The following is a 24,056-nucleotide window of genomic DNA, read 5'->3' as shown; positions in this document are numbered from 1 at the left end:
AAGATAGCAAATTAAAAACAAAACCTTTGTATCTGTTCATGCAGTATACAATTAAGCTGTGAAATATGTTCCAAGAGGATGTGGTCAAGACAACTACGGTAACTAACAGGGCTCAAATGAGGTCTGGACAAGATCCTGGGAAATGGGAAAGGTCCATTAAAAAAAAGAGAGAGACAGGTAAACTTTGGAAAGTCATTGCTTATCCCTGGAAATGAGGTATGAGAAATCTGATCTACTGTTTGGGATTCGCTGGGCACAATAGATCTTGATCTCACTCAGTATGGCTTTTAAGTCTTTCAGCTATTCCTAAGATGAGGAAATGTAAGAAAAATCATTTCACAGTAAATTTCTAGGGTCAGAAGCAACTATCTCAAATAAGCTAGAAATAACATATTCAGCTCTATTGCAAAAGCACATGTTACATCCAGGCTAGAATGTTTTGATGAGGGTCGTCATAAGATTAACACAGCCAGTAGCCTGCAAGTTTGGAAAATGCTCTGCCAACTGACACACATCAACAGCCAGTGGAAAGCGTGCCATCAGCTGCACTAAGCTGCCTTTAACCTTCATCACCTGAAGAGAATGGACTCTATCTGGAAGCACAGTAACTTTCCTGCGGTTTGTCCAAGGTAGTTTTAATAGGGCGTGTGCCAAGGCCATCTTCTATATTTTAACCTTTGATCAGATAACAGAGAAGGAAAATGTATTCATTCAGAGGCATGAATAAACGCTACAGCACATTTTATACTTCACTGAAAAGTGCTGATAAGCATACAAACTTATTACAATCTTAAATTGACCTCATGGTCTCTATTAAAACCTACCAAGGATTATCTGCTCTCTCAGTCATGAGCAGGCCAGAGGAGTGATTCTTGTACAGCTTTCCTTTTCTTACTCCACCCCAATAACAGACTGATTTAAAATTTGTTTGTACTTAACATACCACCTTTCAACTAACATCACAACAGTTTACAATCAATACATTAAAAAAAAACCCTATCACAACATAATAAAACCAAATTGACAAAAGGAACATAAGGAAGAGAAAAATGAAACTGAACAATTACAAACACATAAGGGAAATTGAACACACAAATTGAACCAGATTCTTATTTGCCTAAACAGGAAACACAAAGAAGTGGGAGTTAGCCCATGATGTTAAGGGAGATTGCTTAAGAAGATTAACATAAGACTGAGAGAAGCAAATGAAACTGGCATCAAATGAAAGAATTTATAGTGTACTTTCTAATGATATAAAGCTCATTTTTGTACTGTTGAAAATTGCCTCAGAAGTAGACTCACTCACACAGCATGACAATTTTCAGTAAGGCATATAAGAAAAACTATAGCTTCCAGCTGTACAAAATTAACACATATTGCTCATTTTAACCAGTGTTACTAACAGATAAAATATGAAAGCTATTCTTTGGATATCTTTGGCACAGTGGTTTGCTAAAAGTGGAAATTTTATTAGATGAGATTGTAAAAATTTGATTTTATTCAATTAGTATCTCAGAAACGATGTGTCCCAGCTCTAAATGGGTTGCAGTTTCTGAATCTACACAAAATTCTGACTAAATGGTGCAAATTCCAAAGCTGTAGGACACTTAATAGCAGAGTTATTGAGACCTAAAAAGATGTCCAAATTTTCAGTTGGCCACAAACTGAGCCGACACCCTCCACTCCCACATCCCCATTGGATGAAAAGCAGAAATCTCAAAAACCGTTGAAGCTAGAACTCTAAACATTTGAAGTTTTTCATCTTACACATTGGTCTCTATTCTGGTAGATTATCAATTCTGAAATGGTGATGTAGGGAGGTTTCCAGATTTTGGATGAATTGACATGAAATGGCCTCATATACCTTCCTGTTGGAGTTTGGAGGGTATGTGAGAACACTTGGCCTGCTGTCCTCGCAGAACACCTGCTACATGTAACTTTGCTTTCTCCGAGGATAAGCAGGCCTTCTGTATTCTCACAACTGGAATCCCTAGCTTCCAGGCTCACCAAAAACAATGCTAGGTCAATAAGGACTCGAAATGTTGAGGCCCAAGGGTCAATTAACCTGAAACTATTTACATACTAGTTGTGAAGGTGCAGCCTGGAACCAAAGAAAATTGGGTTAGGGGTGGAGTTGGATTCTAGACACCGAACAAATTCTTCAGGACTGCCTGCCCAAACCAGCTATCATGTCGGGTATCCTGCTCAAAGCAGTAATGAGATGTGAATCTGCGGACAGATGACCACGTCGCAGCTTTGCAAATCTCCTCTATGGAAGAGGACCTCAAGTGGGGTAGCATGACTCTGACATTATGAGCCTTGACATGACCCTCTACAGTCAGTCCAACCTGGGCATAAATAAAGGAGATGCAATCTGCTAGCCAATTAGAAAGTGTGTGCTTGCTGATAGCTACCCCCATCCAGTATGGGTCAAAAGAAACAAAAAGCTGGGTGGATTGTCTTATGGGCTGTAGTCCGCTCCAGATTTCAAGCGAGCCTTAGCCTTCTGAAAATTTGAGATAGAAGCATACAGCATTTCAAAATGGCACCCTTGAAATGCTGTATGCTTCTATCTCAAATTTTCAGCACAATCTTAAAGCACTCCGTTCCTGAAGAAGCCTTGTTTCTAGGTGAAACGGGTTCCCGTAGAACGGATAGCGATGAGTGCCTGATTCAAAAGCTAAGTGTTAAATCTTTTGATATGCTGAAAAAAGGAAAATTGATATAAAGTGAAATTGATACAATTTTATAAAAAGAAAATTACTTGAAAAAATAATTGAACATATTAAGAGAAACTCACGTTGTTTATTCAGCAACATTAAGGCATAAAATTTGAAGCCTGCTTAAAATGGAGTTTTTTGCTCAGTGATAGAACTGTAGCATGTGTTATAATTCATTGTGCTTTTCTTATAACCACGCACTAAACCCCAGGTAATTCACCTGCGGTTTCTGAGGGCTTTTTCTCCATTTTTTGAACAAGCACTGGTTACTTCACCGCTCGAGCTTTGGTCTGGTATTAGGTTACAATTCATGCTCTAGCGACACTGCATTTGTTCTGACCAATTGTCATGTGAATTAGAAAATGTTCCAAGAAGAGTGACCTAAATGATTAAAAGGGATGGAGCTTCTCCCATATGAAGAGAGGTTAGGGCTTGGAAAAGAGATGGCTGAGGGGAGATATGATTGAGGTCTACAAAATCCTGAGTGGTGTAGAACTGGTAAAAAGTGAATCGATTTTTCATGCTTTCAAAAACGTACAAACATCAGGGGACCCTCCATGAAGTTACATGGAATTACTTTTCAAACAAACAGGAGAAAATATTTATTTTTCACTCAAAGAGCAGTTAAGCTCTGGAACTCATTGCCAGAAGATGTGATAACAGCGTTAGTGTATCTGGGTTTTAAAAAGGTTTGGACAAGTTCCTGGAGGAAAAGTCCATAGTCTGTTATTGAGATGGACATATAGGAAGCCACTGCTTGCCCTGGGATTGGTGGCTTGGAATGTTGCTATTAACTGGGTTTCTGCCAGGTACTTGTGAGCTAGATTGGCTGCTGTTGGAAGCAGGATACTAGGCTAGATAACTATTGGTCTGACCCACTATGGATATTCTTATGCTGCTTTGGACCTGTGAGGACAGTGCTTTTAAGGAGAAAAGCCTGAGCCGGGTTCTTATGTACTTCAATTGCTGGACTGGGAGAAGGTGGGACTTGGTTAGGTTAGGTGCATTGACTGTCGCTCTGCCCTGCGATGTGTTCTTGACTACCCAATCATCCAGATTGGAAAACATGCTCCAAGTCTGCACAAATACGCTGCAACTAACGATAGACACTTAGTGAATACCCTGGGAGCTGACGCGAGGCCAAAAGGCAGAACGTGATACTGGTAGTGGTCTTTCCCTATTCAAAATCTGAGATACTTCCTGTGACAGGGAAGTATCAAAATCTTTCACATCCTGCAGCCGAAGCTACTTAGTCCTATGCTCCATTCAGAAATGTAAGGATTAGCAGGATATAAATACAGCAGAAGTGATCTTGGTGAGTAAGAAACAAAACAAAAATGTGACTATGTTCTATACTTCACCCATGATTCTGACCCTGGTCAACCCCTGTGGAAGCAGACTATCAAGAGCTTCTGTCACAGAGACTATCCTTCATTGCTTCACCAACTCTACAGGTTTGTTCATCTGATGGACACAGAATATCGACTGACTATGGTTTTACAAGCAGTTTAGCTCTATCTCCACCTGCTGATAGGAGATATGCAACTCATTCATTTGAACTGTTCTGGCAAGAGCAAAGAAAAAAAGTCACTCTGATTCCTACAAATTTGCACATTGCTCATGTTTTCCAAGTATCTTTCTATCCCTGATCCCAGTGTTTTGTGGTATTTGAACAACTTTCTTAAATTAATCCCCTTATCTTCTTACTCCTGGAAGAGAGGGGGGACAGAGAAGATATGATACAGACATTTAAATATCTTAGGGGCATTAATGTACAAGAAGTGAGTCTTTTTCAAATGAAGGAAAACTCTGGAATGAGGGAACATACGATGAAGTTAACAGGAAATAGGCTTAGGAGGAATCTAAGAAAGTATTCGTTCGCGGAAAGGGTGGTGGAAGCGTGGAGTGGCCTCCCAGTGGAGGTTGTGGAGAAGAGGACTGTGTCAGAACTTAAGAATGCATGGGATCTCTTAGGAAAAGGAAGAGATAGTGGTTACGGATGATGGGAAGGATGGGCCATTTGGCCTTTACCTGCCATCATGTTTCTATCTATAATTTTCCATCCTTGCTTATATCCTAGGCTATTAAAATGTTTTATTACATTTATTTCACAGTTTATATACCGCTCTATCAAACATTCTAGGTGGTTTACAATCAGTACATAAATATTAAACAAATACTTCTCAACAAATGCTATTCAAGCAAAGCAAACAAAAAAATCACAGATAATGCAAAAATTAATATACGACTTCAAACAAGAATGCCTTTACTTGCTTTTGAAATTGACTAATTCTTCAACGTGCGAATTTGATCTGGAAGCTGATTCCACAACCTTGCTCATTCTACATGGTACACCTCTAGTCTGTGGTCCTCCAAACGTATGTATTTCACAGATAGTATATAAAGCAATATCTTATTTGAACGGAGGGATCTTTTGGACAATAGATTCTTAAAGTTGCCAGAGTGATAGGTGCGTCATTATCTAAACATTTATAAATGAATGTCAATATTTTGAATTGTGAGCACCATTTAATTGGTACTCAGTGAAATTTGATCAAATTTATTTGTTCTAGTCACTAACCTCACCAAGCTGTTTTGTACCATCTGAAGGGGACATACCCAACACGCCGGAGCACCCAAAACAAAGCATTTCAATAATCAAATAGCGAGGTAACACGAGAGCAAAAAAAATCACAGACCTAAAATTATCCTCCAAAAGAAAGGCCCTCAATCTACTCAAGAGTTTAATATTTAAAAAAATTTGCTTCACCAAATCTCACATGATTTGAGAAAGAAAGAGGAGTCAAGGAGCACCCCAAGGTATAAGCAACACAAAAAAACGAAAACCAGGAAAAATGATCCCTATGACGTGTCCAAAATGCAAAGGAAGAAGTAGGGAATGACGTGACTTCCAGTGGGCACTTCAACACAATCTTTATTAAATGAGCACCAATACTGAACCAGTCACTGGACTGTGTTTCAGCAGATGAGACTGCATGCCTCAGGGGTCAACAGCACTGTACATAAAAAATACGTTCAGTGCTGTTGACATCAAACTGCCCACTGGAAATCATTGTCACACCCCAAGGTATTTCATCTCCTGCTTAACATCTAACATTGTGCCTTCCAAGTCAAATTGTACAGAGAAGGTTTGTCAGAATCATTACCTGAGTCTTAACCATACTAAGTTTAAGTCTATTTGCTGAAATCCAACTTTTTACTTTTGACAAAAAAAAAAAAAAAAAAAAAAAGACGCAAACAATCAAATACTTCTCCAACTGATTTTTCAATAGGAAAGAAAAACTTAACATAGTCAGCTTATAAATCGATAACACACACCCAGACCTTTCAAGATCTTACAATGCAATAACAAGTAGATGAAACAAAACTGATGAAACAGCAGAACCTTAGGGTACTTCTGAACGAATTTTCAACCATTAGATACAGTCCGATTAGCTCTTGGCTAGTGGAGTCATCATGAGGTTGAAAAGGATTGGTGAAAGTGGTGATCCTTGCGGTACTCCGCAGCCTGGTTTCCATGGTGACGATATGTTTGTTTTTGATTTCACTTGATATGTTCTTGTGGTTAAGAAACCCTTAATCCAATTGAGAGTGCCACCACCGATTCCAAAGTATTCTAGGAGTCTTAGCAATATGTTATAGTTAACCATGTCAAACGCACTTGACATGTCAAATTGAAGGAGGAGAATACTCTTGCCTATTGCTATTTCCTGCTTGAATTTGTTTAGGAGAGTGAGAAGTACTGTTTCGGTGCTGTGTAGGGGTCGAAATCCTGATTGTGACTCATGTAGTATAGTGAATTTGTGTATGTAGTCATTGAGCTGTTTGATCACCAGTCCTTCCATTAGTTTGACTACTAATGGGATAGATGCTACTGGGCAATAGTTGGTAATGTCGTTCGTTTTTTTCTTGGTGTCTTTTGGTATTGGGGTGAGCAGGATGTTGTCTTTTTCTTTAGGGTAGATACACTGTTGAAGCATGAAGTTTAAGTGGGGTGTAAGCTCTACTATGAAGCGGTGGGGGGCAGATCATATTAGGTAGCTGGGGCAGGTGTCCAGTTGACAATGGCTGTTGAAGTATTGTTTTATCGCTTGAGTAACTGTGTCGATGCTCAGGAGGGCAAAATTGGACCATATTCAGTCAGCAGGGTATTCACCAGGGGTTGGGTCTAGACCATTAATGAAGTTTTCTATGTCCATGTTGTTCTGAGGTAGGGTTTTGCGTAGGTTTACGATTTTTTTCATTGAAATATATAGCAAGGATGTCTGCAGATGGGATGTCAGTGTTGGTTGTGGTGACCGGCGTTGCGTCTAGTAGTTTGTTCACAAAATAGTATAGTTTCTTCGTGTTTTTGTAGTCCAGTCCAATTTTAGTTTTGTAGTATGACCTTTTGGTCTGCCTTATTGCGTATTTGTATTTCCTTTGTAGTTGTTTCCATGCGTTCGTCTTTTGTTTTTTTCCATGCACATTCCAGTTTCCTAGATTGTGTTTTTAGTTTTTTCAGTTCTTCGTTGAACCACGGTGTCGAGTTATGTCTACGTGAAGTTCTTATTTGTAAGGGTGCTATTTCGTCTAGTATGTGTCTGCATCTTTTGTCCCATTCTGAGAAGTAATATATAGATTCCGTTTGTGCTGTCCAATCATTGTTATATTTCTGTTGCCAGAAAGTAACAGGGAAGTAACAGGGTCTATTTGGCCTCTCGTGGTATAAGTTGTGTGTTCTCGTTGTGTGGAGAGATCCCCTTTTTCGCCATTTTAGGGATAGGTTTAGCTTGTAATGGTCGGTCCATGGTGTTTCTATGCATCTAGTTTGTGTTATGGTTAGGTTCTGATCAGTGTACAATTTGTATGAGATGAGGTCGAGTGTGTGACCCTTGGCGTGGGTTGTTCGCATGTGTGGCCATGTAAGGTTACATAGATGAAGGAAGTCCTTGCAATCTCGTGCGCTGGTAGAGTTTGGGTCTTCAAGGTGAAGGTTAATGTCTCCTAATACTAGTGTATTGGCGTTAGATACACATATATTTGAAACAAAGTCCATGAAGTCCGCCTGGCTTTCGTTCCAGTTACATGGTGGTCGGTAGAATAGGACGCAAATTAGGTGGTCGAGCAGGGTTTTATGCTGGATTCTGATTTAGGCTATTTCGAGGTGGGTTGTTATAAATTGTGCAGTGGTTTCAATTGTGAGGTGAGATCGGTAAATGAGTGCTATGCCCCCTCCTCTTTTTTCTTTTCTGGTCCAGTGAGTGATTTTGTATCCTGGAGGACATAAAGATGATAGGGTCCTTCTGATCATGGATCCATGTTTCAGTGATGAAGAGTAGATCAAGTTTCGTTGACGTGATCCAGTCTGTTATTGTTGTTTTGTTTACTACGGATCTGGTGTTGACGTAGCCTATTTGAATTTTTTGGTATGGTTCTTCTACGTTCGGTGTTATGTGGGCTTTTGTTAGTTGTCGTTTCTTGGTTTGGGTGGATTTTTTAATGATCTATCTTTTCGTTTTGTTGAGGTTGTACACTTGTTTGTTCTTTTCCTTTATTTTGGTTTATGTCGGTTTGGTGTGATGTGGTGTGTCTGATCCGTGTTCGGTTATTGATTAGTAAGGGTATATTGTTGATTTCTGCGAGTGGGATGGTCATTGTTAGGTGGATCAGGAATAAGGAGTAGATTATAAGGAGCAGTTTGGTGGTGTTCATTATGATATCATATCAGTAAAATTTTAGAAGATTATTGATGTATTCAATGTTAAAGATTATTCTCTCGGAACCTTGTATTTACGTTAACAGTCTTGTCCTTCTTAAAAGTTGCGAGGTCTCCATCATGCGCCTGGCGAATCTTGAAGGGGTTTAATAGACTGGAGTGGAAGTGAACCTAACTAGTCTGTTGTAAGCAAGGAAGCCATATGGTTAATCTCCATTTCCAGTGCCCCGTGCAGCCATCATTGGTGAGTTGCGAGGTCTCTGTCGTGCGCCTGACGAATCTTGAAGGGATTTAATAGACTGGAGTGGAAGTGAACCTAACTAGTCCATTATAAGCAAGGAAGTCATATGGTTAATCTCTGTTTCCAGTGCCCCGTACAGCCATCATTGGCATTCACTCAAAGCAGAGCAGTAAACCTGTAAGCTTGCAAGTCTTGTAGGAGGTATAGTAGATTGTAGTGGAAGTGAGCCTAGCTAGACCATTATAAGTAAAGAAGCTATTTTATTAGTTTCTGTTTCCACTGTCCTGTGCAGCCGTCATTGGTGTTCCCTCAAAGCATAGCAAGTCAGCCTATGCATGCTGCATCCACACTGTCATTCTTTATTGTTTGACCATCTGTAAGTCTAACACTGTTTTTGTTAAATGGCAGTGCCTGGCACACAGTGTGCTCGTAGGGTCTCCCCATGTCCTTTACCTGGCTGATCGGCGCTCTGACTGGCCGGTCGAGCTGGGGTTGAAGGCGAAGGAGCAGACCGTCTTTGCCCCGGTAACCGGCCATTGTTCGTTCCGCGGTCCCGGGTGGGTGACCGAATCGGGGAGACAGGCCGCCTCCGCTCCCTCGCCTCCCGTCGCGGCTCTAGTGGATGGAGCGGTCTAGTTGGGTGAGCAGGCTGCCTCCACACCACTATCGCCCGCTGTTTGTCGGTTGCTTTCCGCCACGGTTCCTGGGGATAGAGCAGCTGATTCAGGAGGGCAGGCCGCCTCTGTTCTGCTGCTGCCCACTGCCTGTCAGCCACTCACCGCCGCGGTTCCGGTGGCTGGAATAGGGGTGGGATGGTGGCCGGGGCAGACCAGGTCGCAATCGGCCACACACCCTCGGCTCTCTCGCTAGCACTGGAATTAGAAAAGGTACAGAGAAGGGCAACAAAAATGAACAAGGGGATGGGATGACTTCCCTATGAGGAAAGGCTAAAGTAGCTAGGGCTCTTCAGCTTGGAGAAATGAAAGAGGTCTATAAAATAATGAGTGGCATGGAACAGGCTGATGTTTATCGCTTGTTTACTCTTCCCAAAAATACTAGGATTAGGGTGCACACAATGAAGCTGCAAAGTAGTAAAGTTGAAATGAATCAGAGAAAATATTTCTTCACTCAACGTGTAATTAAACTCTGAAATTTGCCGCCAGAGAATGTAGTAAAAGCAGTTAGCTTAGCGGGGTTTAAAAAAAGGTTTGTATAGCTTCCTAAAAAGTTATCATAGGACAAACTTTCCTCCTGTAACCTAACTTAATCTGTCCCTCTACCTCAACTATGTATTTTTCCTATCTGGAACTGGTAATATGTAAGCCACATTGAGCCTGCAAATTGGTGGGAAAATGTGGGATACAAATGTTATAATAAATAAATAAGCCATTATTAAAATGACATGGGGAAAATCCACTGCTTACTTCTAGGATAAGCAGCATAAAATGTATTGAACTGTTTTGGGTTCTTGCCAGGTACTTATTACCTGGATTGGCCACTGCTGGAAACAGGATGTTGAGCTTGATGGAACTTCAATTTGTCCCAGTATTGCAATATTTTTGTACTTATGAACTTAACCAAGGGCCCTGTTTACTAAGCCGTGTTAGAGGCGTTAGCGTTTTTGGCACGCGCAAACCATGTGGATGCACATAATATTCCTATGGACGTCTACACAGTTAGCGTGCGCTGATTTTTGGCTTGCACACCTAAGTTTTGGGATCTTGCCTGGTACTTGTGACCTGGACTGGCCATTGTTGGAGACAGGATTCTGGCCTTGATGGACCTTTGCTCTGTCCCAGTATGGTAGTACTATACTTATACCAAATTTCAGCTGGTTTAAGTCCTCGTGCTCAAAGTTGGGCACGAGAATCCCCCTAGGCGCTATTCTATAAAGAGCGCTCATCCAAGAGAGCCCTTGATAGAAGAGCACCAAGTGCTGATGTTTCCCAGCACCTAAGTTTTTGGTGCCATTTACTCAATCTGGCCCTTATTGACTCCAGAATATGCACAGCAAGCGGAATCAGGAGCAATTCACCTACTCACTCTCTCTCCCCCTAGCTCTGAAACCCAACGAAGGGATCACTGACTTCTCCTATGATGTGGTATAAAGATCATCCAGTCCTGCATTCACACAATCTGCTTCTGGAACCTGGAAAGGGGCTGCCAAGACCCTATGGTGACCACATGACAAAGAAAACTTACATGTGTTGCACATTGATCATTTTCACAGCACTCGTTCTGCCATGCAAAGTAACATGGTAAATGGCAGCAGAAAAGACCACCCTTTCTGTACCATTCAGATTCCTCTACTGGCTAGATAAAGCCACCAGTCCTTTAACCCCTTCTCAATCCTTTATACCTTTTCCTACCACTGTCTTCTGTATTAGATGCAAGTACTGTCAAATCACCGATGTGTCTTACAGGCTCTCTTAGCTACTGGCAGTCTCTCTCTCCAAACAGTAATCCAGTTCTTTGTCATCACATTGGTGAATTACCTCCTACCTGAACACCCACTGAGAGCTGAATGTAAGTCTCAGCAGCAAATGTGTGCTGCATGTTTACTGAAGTATACATGACATTTGAAAAATGAAAATATTTCTATCTTGCACTCTTGTGGGGCCCGAATAGTTAAAACTGCCATTTCAACAAATACATGTTCCAATGCGTTCAATGAATTACCATATTGTGTAATAGCGAGTAGCACTCACAGGGAAATAAATGTAACTGAACAATTATGCTCACGGCAGCCACGTGCATAGGGAAAGCTATGCTTTACATATATTCACAACCAGGTGCTTTGCCAATACTGCTATACCATCCCTGAACCCTACTCATTCTCACAGTCCCCACTCTTATCATCCCCATTTGATCCCAAAATCCCCACTTAATCCCTCAGTCCTTGTTTTACCTTATTCCCAAGTCCCTACCTAATCTCCATCCTGAAAGTTATTTTTGGGGGTTGGAAGTGGGGGAGCTTTTGCCACCCCTACAGTTCTCCTTCTGTAGCAAATATTACTGTACGGAACTTGTACCTTTTCTCTCATACTTGCCCCCTCCCAATGTGTGTTTTTTTTCCCTCTCTCTTCTTTCAATACCCCTTTCCCATGTCCTCTTTTTAAGAGCTCACCTTGTTCACCCAACCACCAGAGGAGTTTTTCAGACCACTTCCTCCTCCTCTGCAGCTAGCAAGGGCAACTATTGTGACCATAGGGGAGGGAGTAAGATCCCACATTTCTTATCCAAAGAGTGACTGAGGCCACAGATGAGGAAACAGGATGCAGCATTTCCAGCCCAGGCTGGTAGCAGTGGTGATTGCAGAAGAAGCACAGGTAAATTCAGGATTGCAGGGTTCCTGGCTGCCAGGGGGAAGGGAGGGCAAAACCTGCATTTCCAGCTTGTACTGGTGGAAATAGTGATCATTGGGGGTGGGGGAAAGAATTAGGGAACAAAAAGAATTAGGGAGCAGTTATGGGGATCCCAAGCATCTGGCTCCCTGCTTTGTGCTCTTCCTAGCCTACAGACACACATGGTTGTTAAGGAATGAAAACACAGGTTTGCTGTATGACAAATGTTTGATGACACTGGTTGAGAACCACTTCTTTAGGTCAACAGGACATCCTCTAATAGAATGAGCAGGAGAGCTTGGTAACTGCATTTTATTATAATTGGTTAGCACCCCTTTCAGCTAACTGGTAAGGTGGGTAATCAAGTACTGCAAATAAGATGATTATTATTATTATTTTAAAAAGCTCCTTGATAGCTACATCTTATCCAGCAGCCAGTCTGTTTTATTTCATGCACAAAGGTCACACTTCAGAGCAGTCCTGAGGGCTGTGCAAGTAGTGTGGCCACACAGGGAGATGGGGAAAGGGAGGGTCACAAAAATCACGCTCTGTCCACAGTCTCCACTGCAGTATCTACAGTGCAGTGGGCAAGGCTGGGGTGTGTAACACAGGGCATGATTCTGGCTTGGGATTGGTCTTGCCACATTCCTAAGCCTATTTTAAGTTAAGAAAACATACAGAGCATAAGAAAGGTAGAAGAAAGTTTAGCTATAGGAAAGTCTAACCTTCTATAAATCACAATTTTCTGAAACAGTTTTTTTTTGGCAGGCAACAAAGCTGCAGAAAACACTGACTGCCTTCCAAACATACTTCAACAACCTTCTGCAGTCCCCAGTCTCAGCATTACAATCACAATTCTAAATAAAGTTTGTTTTCTCAGTTTCCAGGTACATTTTGAGTGCAAAGTAGTTCAGGTCCTCCTTATTATTAGTCACATGCTGCTGAAGGACAATGTAATCTAGGCATCTAGGTAATGGGTCCTGAAACAGCTTGTGTAACAGATTCTGTATCTTTAATGAAAGCATTCCTGGCAAATCCTTTTGCTCTGGTTTACCTTGCACTGATCAAATATGTTTACTTCTAATGACACAAGTACCCCTATCCGTCCTTAATTATGACTCCTGGTCCAAAAACAAAATGAGAATCCTATGCTACATTCCTAGCCCAAAGTATTCAGGTAACTGAACTACTTTAGCGTTCTTAAGTAAATGCTTTGATCTCCCAGGGCATCAAGGAGGCACTAAGACAAGGGCTGTGTCAGGCATTCTACAAGTGGATCTGGCAATTTTATTTCCTACAATTTTTTTTCTATAATGCCAGCAAAAATAAGGGTGGTGGTGGCCCTTTTGCTATTTAGGTCAAATAGACACCATTCTAATGGAACAGAGGGTAATCAAACTATGGAGTTGTCTTTCCTTTTAGCTTAGTCATAGGTCTCCTTTATGTCTTACTCTATGGCTAATCACACGTGACCCAGCAATAAACAATGTTTTTACTTTCAGTGACGCTATATCATTTTCTTTAGTGGACCTAAGCGGCAACTCTTTTCATATAAGCATACAAGCCCATAACTCGTCGGCCTGCTCATTGATCCTTTACTCTATAAATTTATCAAACTTTTGTCAAGCTGGTACAATAACTTAAATGTTCAGTAGCAACATTTAAGTGCGCAGGACCCAAACGCTCAACATGCGGCATGTTTCACAATTGCTGCCTCAGGGTGTGGTCCGGTAAAGTTCAAACACTCCACTTGTATGCACTGTTCCAAATCCTGCCTCATTACTAGTGTCATGGCCTTGAATTTGATTACTTTATGGTTAAAGCAGTGGGCTGATAACCAGGAAAACAAGGGTTCAAATCCTACTGATGCTCCTTATGATCTTGGGCAAGTCTTTACCTGCCATTGCCTCACATACTAGATTGTGAACCCTCCAAGGACAGGAAAATGCCTACTGTGCCTGAATGTAATTTACTTTGAGCTATGGTGGTGGGAGGCGGGGATAGTGCTGGGCAGACTTATACAGTCTGTGCCCTGAAAAAGACAGTACAAATCAAAGTAAGGTATACACAAAAAGTGGCACATATGAGTTTATCTTGTTGGGCAGACTGGATGGACCGTGCAGGTCTTTTTCTTTCGTCATTTACTATGTTACTATGTATGTTACCTGAAAAAGGCATGCGCTAAAGCCAAAAGTGTGGATAACAGAAGTCACTTCACTCTCCACTGCCTCAGGTACAGACTGTAAGCCCTCTGGTAGACAGGGAAATATCTAGTGTGCATGAATGTAAATCACAATTTTATTTATTGGAATTTAACTACCTTTATGAAGAGATTCACCCAGGACAGTGTACAGCAGGTACAATTATCATAAAACTTAAAATTTTGTTAGCAGCATAATAGTAAAGTGATCAAGCATAAACATAAATACAATAAATGAGAAACTTGAAAACAGCAAATTGAAACCTAATTAATAGGGCTACCATGAAACAGGATCAAAAATACACACATTTATCAGCACTGAAATTCAAATAACAGAGATACGTCAGTATAATACTAATGAAACAGCTAATACGCACACAGAACACGGCAGCCAGACTCATATTTGGCAAAATGAAATATGAAAGTGCTAGTCCCTTATGAGAAAAACGACACTGGCTCCCTTTAAGAGAACGTATTGTGTTTAAGGTTCGTACCCTGGTTCATAAGATAATACACGGTGAGGCTCCAGGATATATGTCAGACCTTATTGACCTACCAACCAGGAATGCTATCAGCTCATCACGAACATTCCTGAACCTCCACTACCCAAACTGTAAGGGACTGAAATATAAATTAACATATGCATCCAGCTTCTCTTACATATGCACGCAAATTTGGAATGAACTACTAAAATCCATAAAAATAAACACACGACATAGTGACCTTCCATAAACTATTGAAAACTTAAGTATACAATAACAACTCATCATAAATTCAAATTAACATAACAACTACACAGCATGTATTCTCTATATCTCAACTGTTTTGCTAATTATCTTGATTTCCAGTTTAATGATCCTAATTGTTCAAATTTTACTTTTTTGTCATGAATGAAGTTTAACCTATTACCTTTAGCTCTTATCATAGGACGAACTTTCCTCTTGTAACCTAACCTACCCCTTTACCCCAACTATGTATGTATTTCTCCTATCCGGATCTGGTAATCACCACTTATGGAATTATGTAAACCACATTGAACCTGCAAATAGTTGGGAAATGTGGGATACAAATGTTATAAATAAATAAAATAACATAGCTACGATACCAATGCTTTTCTACAATACAGCTAATTGAAATAATGGAATATAAGTACCGATATTTAATTTTCATATTTTCTTTTTCCAAAAGTTCACTTTTGTTTCTTTTTCCAAAAGTCCCCATGCATACTTCCTACCCACCCCCCTCCTCCCACCCTGTCATAGTAATGCTTGAATGTTTTCACTTATATACACTGTCAGCTAGCACATTTGCTTATTTCCGATCTGAGGAAGAAGGGCAACCTTCGAAAGCTAATCAAGAAATGTATTAAGTTAAGTCCAATAAAAAAGGTATCATCTTATTTTCTTTTCCATGTTTTATTTTGTTTGATTTCTATTGATAACCATATTTTCTTTTGTAATCCTATAATCAGATCTTCTAATTTATACAAAACTTCGACTTCACATTTCAGCCGTCTATAATGTATTTTATGCTTTACATCCACATGGTCTTTTCGTCGTATCGCACACAATTAGTAACCATGGGAGGTCGTACGTTTAATAATTTTAATCTGAATTACATAAGAGTACGGTCCGCAATGCAATATACCGGCTGAACATGTTTTCTCATGGCGGTTTCTTTAAACATGACTCTCGTTTTTCCATTTGTTTCTGAAACACGTTTATGTTAACAGCTCTCGCTCCTCTGCCAGGCAGAATCTGATTATTAAATCTAGAGCAGTTCATGTGTTATAGAAAAACAAACTGCTTGCATTACTCCTCCAGCATTGACCGCTATTTGGACATAACCTGATAAAAGGTACATAAGTTCCCAAAATTCTTAGCAGAATTCTACTCTGAAAATGTGAACAAAACGTGAAAAAGCAATCCTGCTCCCTACTGAAGCAGGCGGGGAAGCCTGGAACTAAGCAGCGATACAGTTTAATTTATAGAGCAGCTATAAACTTTAGACATAAGCTAACGGCTTACAACATCGAATTATACATTTTTTGTGTGGGGGGATGCTACAACAACATCGCCCCTATCTTACTGTCATCACAACCCACAAATGGACCTACCGAATAACCTGAATTGGAAGACACCAACGCCGCCATGGGCCCGAGTCTAGAAGCCAAAGCCGATCCTTCCCCGCCACTGCCAGGCTAGCTAGCTGCGGTCTCTGCCCACTATGCTAGTCCTGCCTCCGGCTCTCACGCCACCTCCTCCTTTTACTCTTCCTCTTTCTTGGGGGCAGCCATCTTGCCTCAAAACGGAAGCCGCGCTGAGACAAACTACAGGCGCTGTACGGCGTTCCTTCCGGTTCTGCTGTGCTGCCCCCACCCCCCTCCCCCGGTCCCACGTGTGAAGGATTGTGATACTAGAACGCCTGCTCTGTATGGCTCGATTCTGGAGCGATTCTCTATGACGTCATAATGGCGGAGGCTGGAGACCCTGGAGCCTGCGAGGAAGAGACAGCGAAGACGTTGGATACTGTGCTGAGTAGCCTCTATGATTTCGGTGAGCCGAGACGGCTTCTGTTTTGTGTTCTTGGGAGATTTCCTTCGAGTAGCCTTACTTGAGCATAGTGCACCATATGGTGGGGGGTGAGGGAGGGCAGTAATGAGCGAGGGAGGGGAATGGTGAATTAGTGGACTAAAGAGAGCAGGGTGAGAGCCTAGCCAACTGCTGTATTGTGGTTGTTTGAAGAAAATGACATGAGTGAAAGAGGAGGCTAAAAGGCCGAGGATGGGATTACTTTTAGGGTAGGAGTGTGCTGGTAAATTGTTAACAACGGGATCTCTCTGGTCGTAGCCCTGCAATTTTTTTTTTTGGGGGGGGGGGGCAGGGGTGGACTTCCGGGGGGCAACACATGCCTCTCTTCCCCCCCCCCCCCCCCACGCAGCGGGCACACCAGGCAGTACTAGTAGGCATACCTTTGCTGGCAAAGATGCCTAGCCCCACCAGCCAATAAATGTACACCATTCCCTGCTGTGTTTGTGGCTCTTGAGCAGCAGTCTGGGACTTCTCGCATGCAATAAGGTTTAGCCTGCTGCTCCGAGCTGGAAGCAAGGAGTGGGGAGCAGCAGCAGTTGACTGGCAGGGGTCAGCATCCCCACCAGCAAAGAAAAAGAGTATTCAAGAGGGGGCCTGAGCCCACATTTTGGAAGCCAGTTGATAAAGCAGCCATGGTAGGTCTGCTTTAACAACCGGCTAACAAAATTCTTACAAACTTAACAAACGGCTCTCGCATGCCCGTGAGAGCCTGCTCCAGCACACCACTGACTGAGGGGGAAAGGGGTAAACAGTGAATGAGTTGGGAAGGGTAGCATACTGCAGGAATATAAGGGCAAGAGTCAGTGGAGAGATCAGAGCTGCATTGTGTTTCCTTGGTGTCTTTATGAAATTTTGCCTAGGAAGGAACCTACTTACCTTTCTAAACTAGGTGCTGTGTTATAAAATTACACCCATAGGGGTAAATTTTATAAGTGGCGCTTAAAAATCTATGTGTGGCGTGCTATTCTGTAAAGGGTACACGTCCTTTCTAGAATTGCGCTTAGGACATAAACTGCACTTAACTTTAGGCACCAGCAGTTACGCCTTCAGATGTAAATGTCAATGCCTAAATTAGGCATGGTTTGAATTCTGTATTTACGAGTAACATTTTGGAACGTCCCACAAAATGTATAGGCATTAGGATTTATGCGCGGATCATTATAGAATACAATCTGCATGTGAATCTCAAGGCCAATTAACGCCAATAATTGGTTGCTAGCAGCTAATTATGGGTGCTGATTGGCTTGTTAAGTTGTACAACAACTTTAGTTGCTGTTTATAGAATCTGGGGGATATAGGGCAATTCTGTAAAGAAGGTTCCTTGTGATATACATAAAACATTGGAATACCAATATAAACGTGCATGTGTGCACATAAGCTCATAATGTATGGTGAATTCCACTTAAGTGCTATTTTATAAATATGTATGTAACTTACATAGTGTGTAGTTTGAGGTTGGCATACTCATAGGCAGAGTGTGAAGTTACATTGAGCATAATATGCACGGCTCCCTGACTCCCTCAATATACACGCTGTCTCCCACACGATTTTTGAAGCTTGCTGCTAACATTGCCTCCAGAGCAACTGCACTGTTCTGCTTTGGGACTGCATGGCTTTCAGTGAATTTGAGCTACTGTGTTTAAACGTCCATGTTATTCTCATGGGTCTATTGCCAGCCATGAAGAAATTTAGATACTGTATTGCTCAGACTCACCTAGAGCAGTGGTTCTCAACCAATGCAAAAATGTGATAGACTGCAAGCCCTTGCTTTTCTTAACCATGTGTGCCTGCAGGCTGGGGAGAGCAGAACAGGGAAATAGGGTATTTGAAATCCACATCTGGTGCTTTCTTCTTCACCGCTACCCACAATGCTCTGTGCTGCCACCAGTCCCAACTGGAAATACTGCAAGTCTGCTCTTCCCCACCCATGAGTCGCAACCTTTCTTTGCATCATTTTCAGCAGTAATGAATGACATATGAAGGATCTTTAAATGTGTTCAGCCATGAATGGTAGTGTTCGGTGTGTCACGATGAAAGAAAGGTTGAAAACCACTGACCTAGAGCCACAAGATGCTGAAAGAAAACAAAGTAGCTGTCCCAGAAGTGGTACCAGCATCAAGATTATGTCGACGATGGTGGAGCATTACTAAAGTGGTTGGAGATCACTTTGAGGCTTATTTTCAAAGCACTTAGCCTCCCAAAGTTCCATAGAAACCTATGGAACTTAGCCTCCCAAAGTGCTTTGAAAATATGCCTCACAGTCTGACAATGGTTCCAGATCTTACAAGGAAGTCTTTTTGCCAGTGGGGTCCCTGCTTGAAAAATAATAAAGATCTCTAGCTTAAGTTATAGGCATGTATTTTACCTGTTACAATGTTGTTCTGTAGAAGAAAGTAGGGTGCCTAAATTCCATTATAGACTAGACTCTTAAGTGTCCACTAAGAATTACCCCACAGCTGTAGTAGTTCACTTTTAAAAGTAATAGAAATAAAGAAAAGAAAATAAGATGGCACCTTTTTATTGGACTACATTTTTTGATTAGCTTTTGAAGGCGATACCACCTTCCTCAGATTTGCCTTTGAGAGCTAATCAGTCCAGAAAAAAGCACAAAGGTCTCTCAAGAATGGAACAAGTGTGCTTTAATAGCTGTATTTGGCGTAACAAATGTCTGCTTCAGGGGTCAATTCCACCAAAATGTACTAGGTGTATGAGTTTTAAATCAAAATGCATATGTAGTGGCACAACACAACAATAGTAGTCCGCTCTAGTAGGAACACAGAGAAATTGAAAATCAGTGTCTGAAGCAGACTGACCCGTTGTTGGATAAGTACATAAGTATTGCCACACTGGGACAAACCAAAGGTCCATCAAGCCCTGCATCCTGTTTCCAACAGTGGCCAATCCAGGTCACAAATACCTGGCAAGATCCCGAAAAAGTTCAATACATTTTATGCTGCTTATCCCAGAAATAAGCAGTGGATTTTCCCCAAGTCAATTTAATAATGGTCTATGGACTTTTTGGAAGCCGTCCTGACCTTTTTTAAACCCCCCTAAGCTAACTGTCTTTACCACATTCTCTGGCAACGAATTCCAGAGTTTAATTGCACATTGAGTGAAGAAAACGTTTCTCAGATTCGTTTTAAATTTACTACTTTGTAGCTTCATTGCATGCCCCCTAGTCCTAGTATTTTTGGAAAGTGTAAACAAGCTATTCACGTCTATCCATTCCACTCTACACATTATTTTATAGACTTCTATCATATCTCCCCTCAGTGTCAGAAAACACTGCATAAACCCCCAAACAAGAATAATCAAAGGCATGGATTTCCTGATTTTCAAAACCTGTTCTAAAACAAAGATTATTAATAGAAATAAACATGATGATGTCACCCGGGGGGGTTGGATATGCCAGCTGGACTAGCGAAGGTTTGAATATAGTGGCAAAATACCACAAAGGTGGTATATCAAGTCCCATTTCCCTTTCTCTAATTTTGAGATTATAAAATACTTTCCTCTTGTATTTTCTTTTGTTCTTTGGTATCATTTTTTTCTCTGTCTTACCTTGATAATTGTGTCCCTGTTTTAACTCTTGCTTTAATGTAAACTGCTTAGATATTTTATTATGATGTTGCAGTATATCAAGAATAAATTGAACCTGAACCAGCTTTCTTTATTATAACAGTTTTTGTTTGTTTGGGATGCAGGAGAGACTTTTGAAGCAAATAAGAAGAAAGTGGTGAAAAAGAAAGCTATCGCCTCTGAGAGCAGGCTGGAACTAGAATCGCCTGGAAGTGCAGCAGTCTTGGACAGTAGAGCCGTCTGCCCCAGCTCTGAGGCATCAAACAAAAGGAGCATTTCTGGCTTCTTTGAGACGCTAAAGGGTGAGCTGCAGCACGAGTCAGCCAGCCGGATCACAGGAAGAGAGAATGTTCCTACTTCATCTGCCATGCAACAGGGGCAAGGGCCGCCTGTCGAAGTGGTCAAGTTCCTCAGTCGAAATGAGAAGAAAGTGAAAGGGGAAGGCAGCCAGGAGAAAGGCTTCAAGGTAACAATGATATCCCCTTGATGATAGAGCGTCAGCAAGAATGGCGGCCATTTAAATTGTTTGTTTGGCTGGCGCCCTTTCCTGCTCTCTCTTTGGCCTGTATTTCTGATATAGTGCCAGCATATACAGATGGTAATTTTATAAGGGCGTACCTAATGTAAGCCTGTTTTCAGATGTCTACTTAAAGAATTAATTTAAAATAGGCACCTACTTGTCTTCATAAAATACTAACGTAAATGGGAGAAATCATGCCCACATTGCAGATGTAAATATCCATGCCTGCATATTTGTGTAGATTATCATATTTTATTTTATGTGTATAGATTATCAGATTTATAATCTACATGTGCACTCTGCCAAAACTCTGCCCCGTCTGCTCCTATCAGCAAAGTGTGCGCCATTGTGTCAGGTTACTCCGGTCACAATTTTAGAAGAGGCCACATATGCATGAAAATGATTTTGTCATTACTCCCCCAGTGGAGAGGCACAAGATGATGGGATCCTTCCACTGCACATGGCAGAGGAAACTTCCTACAAAATGTTCAACGGTATAAAATGTAGAGGCTTCCTGTTGCTTATCGTATCTCTTTCAAGGTTGTTACACTTGTCCATCAGTCTCTTTATTCTGGATGATGTCCTTTTCTTTGTAATCGTATGATACCTTATAAACCTTCCTGCTCCCTTCACTCTGCTCACCTTACTGTTTTGACTGTCCCGTCACACTTACAGGTAAACTCTGGTGAGGCGCGGCAAGATAGTTTTAATGCAGTATAGAAATAAGTAGTAGTAGTCCCCATGGTGTGAAATAGCCTTCCCTTTTAAATTCATGCTGAAACTTAGTTTAAGAAGACGCTGAAAACATATTTTGTGGACTTGTGCTTTTCCATCAATTACTTGAATATCACACATTAATACGAAGGCATAAAAACTGATAGGATTTGGTCTTATTTCAATCCTCCTTCTACCACAAAGGTCAGATCCTTCCTCAGCAAATACTGACGCTTACATTGTACTCTTGACACATGTCCTAGCTACATTCTCTCAGAAGCCCCCGATTTTTTTTCATCAACATTCTACATAACTACATATGCTGGCTCCTTTCCAACTGAGAAGGGAAATATAATTTTAAAAAATCCTTTAGGTAAATTGAATGAAACATCCAATTACAGACCGGTGGCTTCAATGCCCCTGTTTGTGAAGGTAACGGAGGGCTTGGTAGGAAAACAACTAATAGGAATACATATCACACTTCTCCTTACTTTACTACACACAATCGGGATTTAAACCCAACTACAGTACTGAAACGGTTCTCATTACATTAATATCTAATTTCAGCCAAATCTTAAGCAAGGGTAGGAAGATTATCTTACTACAATTTGACATGTCCAGTGCATTTGACATGGTAGATCACAACATCTTATCTACAATTCTTGATGCAGTGGGCATCTGTGGAGATGTTCAGAAGTGGTTCATGAGGTTCTTCAACAGAGCATACAGAGTCAAAATGGGAGGATCCACCTCTCCAGCCTGGTCCCCAGATTGTGGAGTTCCATAGGGATCTCCAATATCTCCCATTCTGTTTAGCATCATGATGGAACCCCTAGGTCGCCTCCTAGAGGCTAAAGGTTTGCAGTCTTTTATGTACACTGACAGCGTGACTATTTTATCTTCCCTTTGACACGCAAATTCAGGATATCCTCTCCAACATCCAATCAGTCTTAGATCTCATGGAGAATTCGGCAATATCCTTCCATCTAAAATTAAACAGGGAGAAAATTAAATTTCTCATAATTTCTAGTCCTAACAACTTCCACAATCAGAACAGTTTTACCATCAATCAGATGAGTTATCCATTGGAACATAATTTGAAAATTCTTGGGATCGTCATCAACCAATTCCTATCATGTGAAGATCATGTTCATTCCGTAGTAACCAAAACCTTTAGAACTTTATGGAAGCTGTAAAGAATAAGATCTTTCTTCCCATTTTTCTACTTTTCGTTCCCTTGTAGAAACATTAGTAATTTCACAATTGGATTACTGCAATTCAGTCTATTTAGGGAATAAAGAATCCCTCATCAAAAAACTTCAAACTACCCTAAATACTGTTGCTAGACTCGTATGCAAAGCTTCAAAATTCAATAGGGCATCCCCACTATTATCTAAATTACATTAGCTACCAATCAAAGCCAGAATCATCTTTAAAACATGTACATTTATCTACAAAATTGTCTATGGCTTGAGCCCAGATTACATGATAAAGCTGATAGATTTACCTACCTTCAATATTAGATCAAGAAACTATCTCATACTACATTTTCCTAGCTATAAAAACAACAGATATAGATCATATTGAACAGATATTTCTCACATGTTCAAAATGGTGGAATGCCATCCTTAGTGAGATAAAAAGGATTACCAGCTATCTAATATTTCATAAATTTCTCAAGGCATTCCTTGAACTAAACAGTAAATGTTATGACATCTTTATTTGTTTGCTCTTTTCAAAATCTCCGTGTTTTCTTCATACTTGTAAAAATATATTGTATGCATTTCTAGTCTTAATTATCATAAGACACACAGAACTGAATAATTAACATTCGGATTATGTGGGCTATAAGCAGCTATAAATAAATAAAATAGATTTGTTAGAAGAATCCAGTTCATGTACTCATCAAAAGTTAAAAATATTTCCTGTTTCTAGCTAAGCAGGTACTTATTTAAAAAGAATAACATTGCAGTTGTGAATCATGTATGCCGACCAGGCTGCTGGAGAGCCTAGATGCTTGGACTGGTGGCTCCTGAAGCAGCTCTGTGACTAAACTCAAGTTGGGCATTATACCGCATGATGCTGACAATGTTGGTTATGTCAGTGGTTCCCAAACCTGGTCCTGGAGGCACCCCAGCCAGTCAGGTTTTCAGGATGTCCACAATACTGGGATGCAAATGCAGGTTTCGTGACCTCATTTGGCAAGACCTGAGTTTAGACAAGACAAACATGAACAAAAATTGAGTACATTTATTTGTAGTGTCTCATGGAAGGGTGTGCCTTTGGTGCCAGGGTCTTCTGTGTCATGGCATTGAGCTTCAGTTTGTATATGAAGGCGGGTGGTATACATCTTCAGAATTATTGTTGTCATCTCTGGTCCTTCAAGGTGTTTGTGCACGTTTTCTCCTAGAAAAGGACACATGTCGTT

At 41.0% G+C, this 24,056-nt stretch overlaps 2 protein-coding genes across 3 annotated transcripts in view; one reads left to right on the top strand and one right to left on the bottom strand.

Annotated features, from left to right (window-relative positions):
* Positions 1 to 16,453, bottom strand: part of GNPAT (glyceronephosphate O-acyltransferase) — a 127,553-nt gene extending 111,100 nt beyond the window's left edge. The window contains exon 1 of one of the 2 annotated variants that reach the window (XM_030196441.1): positions 16,341 to 16,453. In XM_030196441.1, coding sequence (XP_030052301.1) covers positions 16,341 to 16,376 — 36 coding nt within the window. In that variant the 5' untranslated portion in view covers positions 16,377 to 16,453. The remainder of the gene's footprint in view (positions 1 to 16,340) is intronic. The other variant, XM_030196442.1, reaches the window with a different exon arrangement.
* Positions 16,454 to 16,576: 123 nt separating this feature from the next.
* The window catches only part of C3H1orf131 (chromosome 3 C1orf131 homolog), a 34,992-nt gene continuing 27,512 nt past the window's right edge, over positions 16,577 to 24,056 (top strand). Inside the window, exons 1-2 of the mRNA XM_030196443.1 lie at positions 16,577 to 16,779; positions 20,520 to 20,860. Coding sequence (XP_030052303.1) covers positions 16,695 to 16,779; positions 20,520 to 20,860 — 426 coding nt within the window. The 5' untranslated portion in view covers positions 16,577 to 16,694. The remainder of the gene's footprint in view (positions 16,780 to 20,519; positions 20,861 to 24,056) is intronic.

This window comes from Microcaecilia unicolor, chromosome 3 (genome assembly GCF_901765095.1).
Source record: "Microcaecilia unicolor chromosome 3, aMicUni1.1, whole genome shotgun sequence".
Classification (NCBI taxonomy): domain Eukaryota; kingdom Metazoa; phylum Chordata; class Amphibia; order Gymnophiona; family Siphonopidae; genus Microcaecilia; species Microcaecilia unicolor.
Note: the sequence above shows the minus strand (reverse complement) of the source record. Positions and strands in the feature narration are given on the sequence as shown.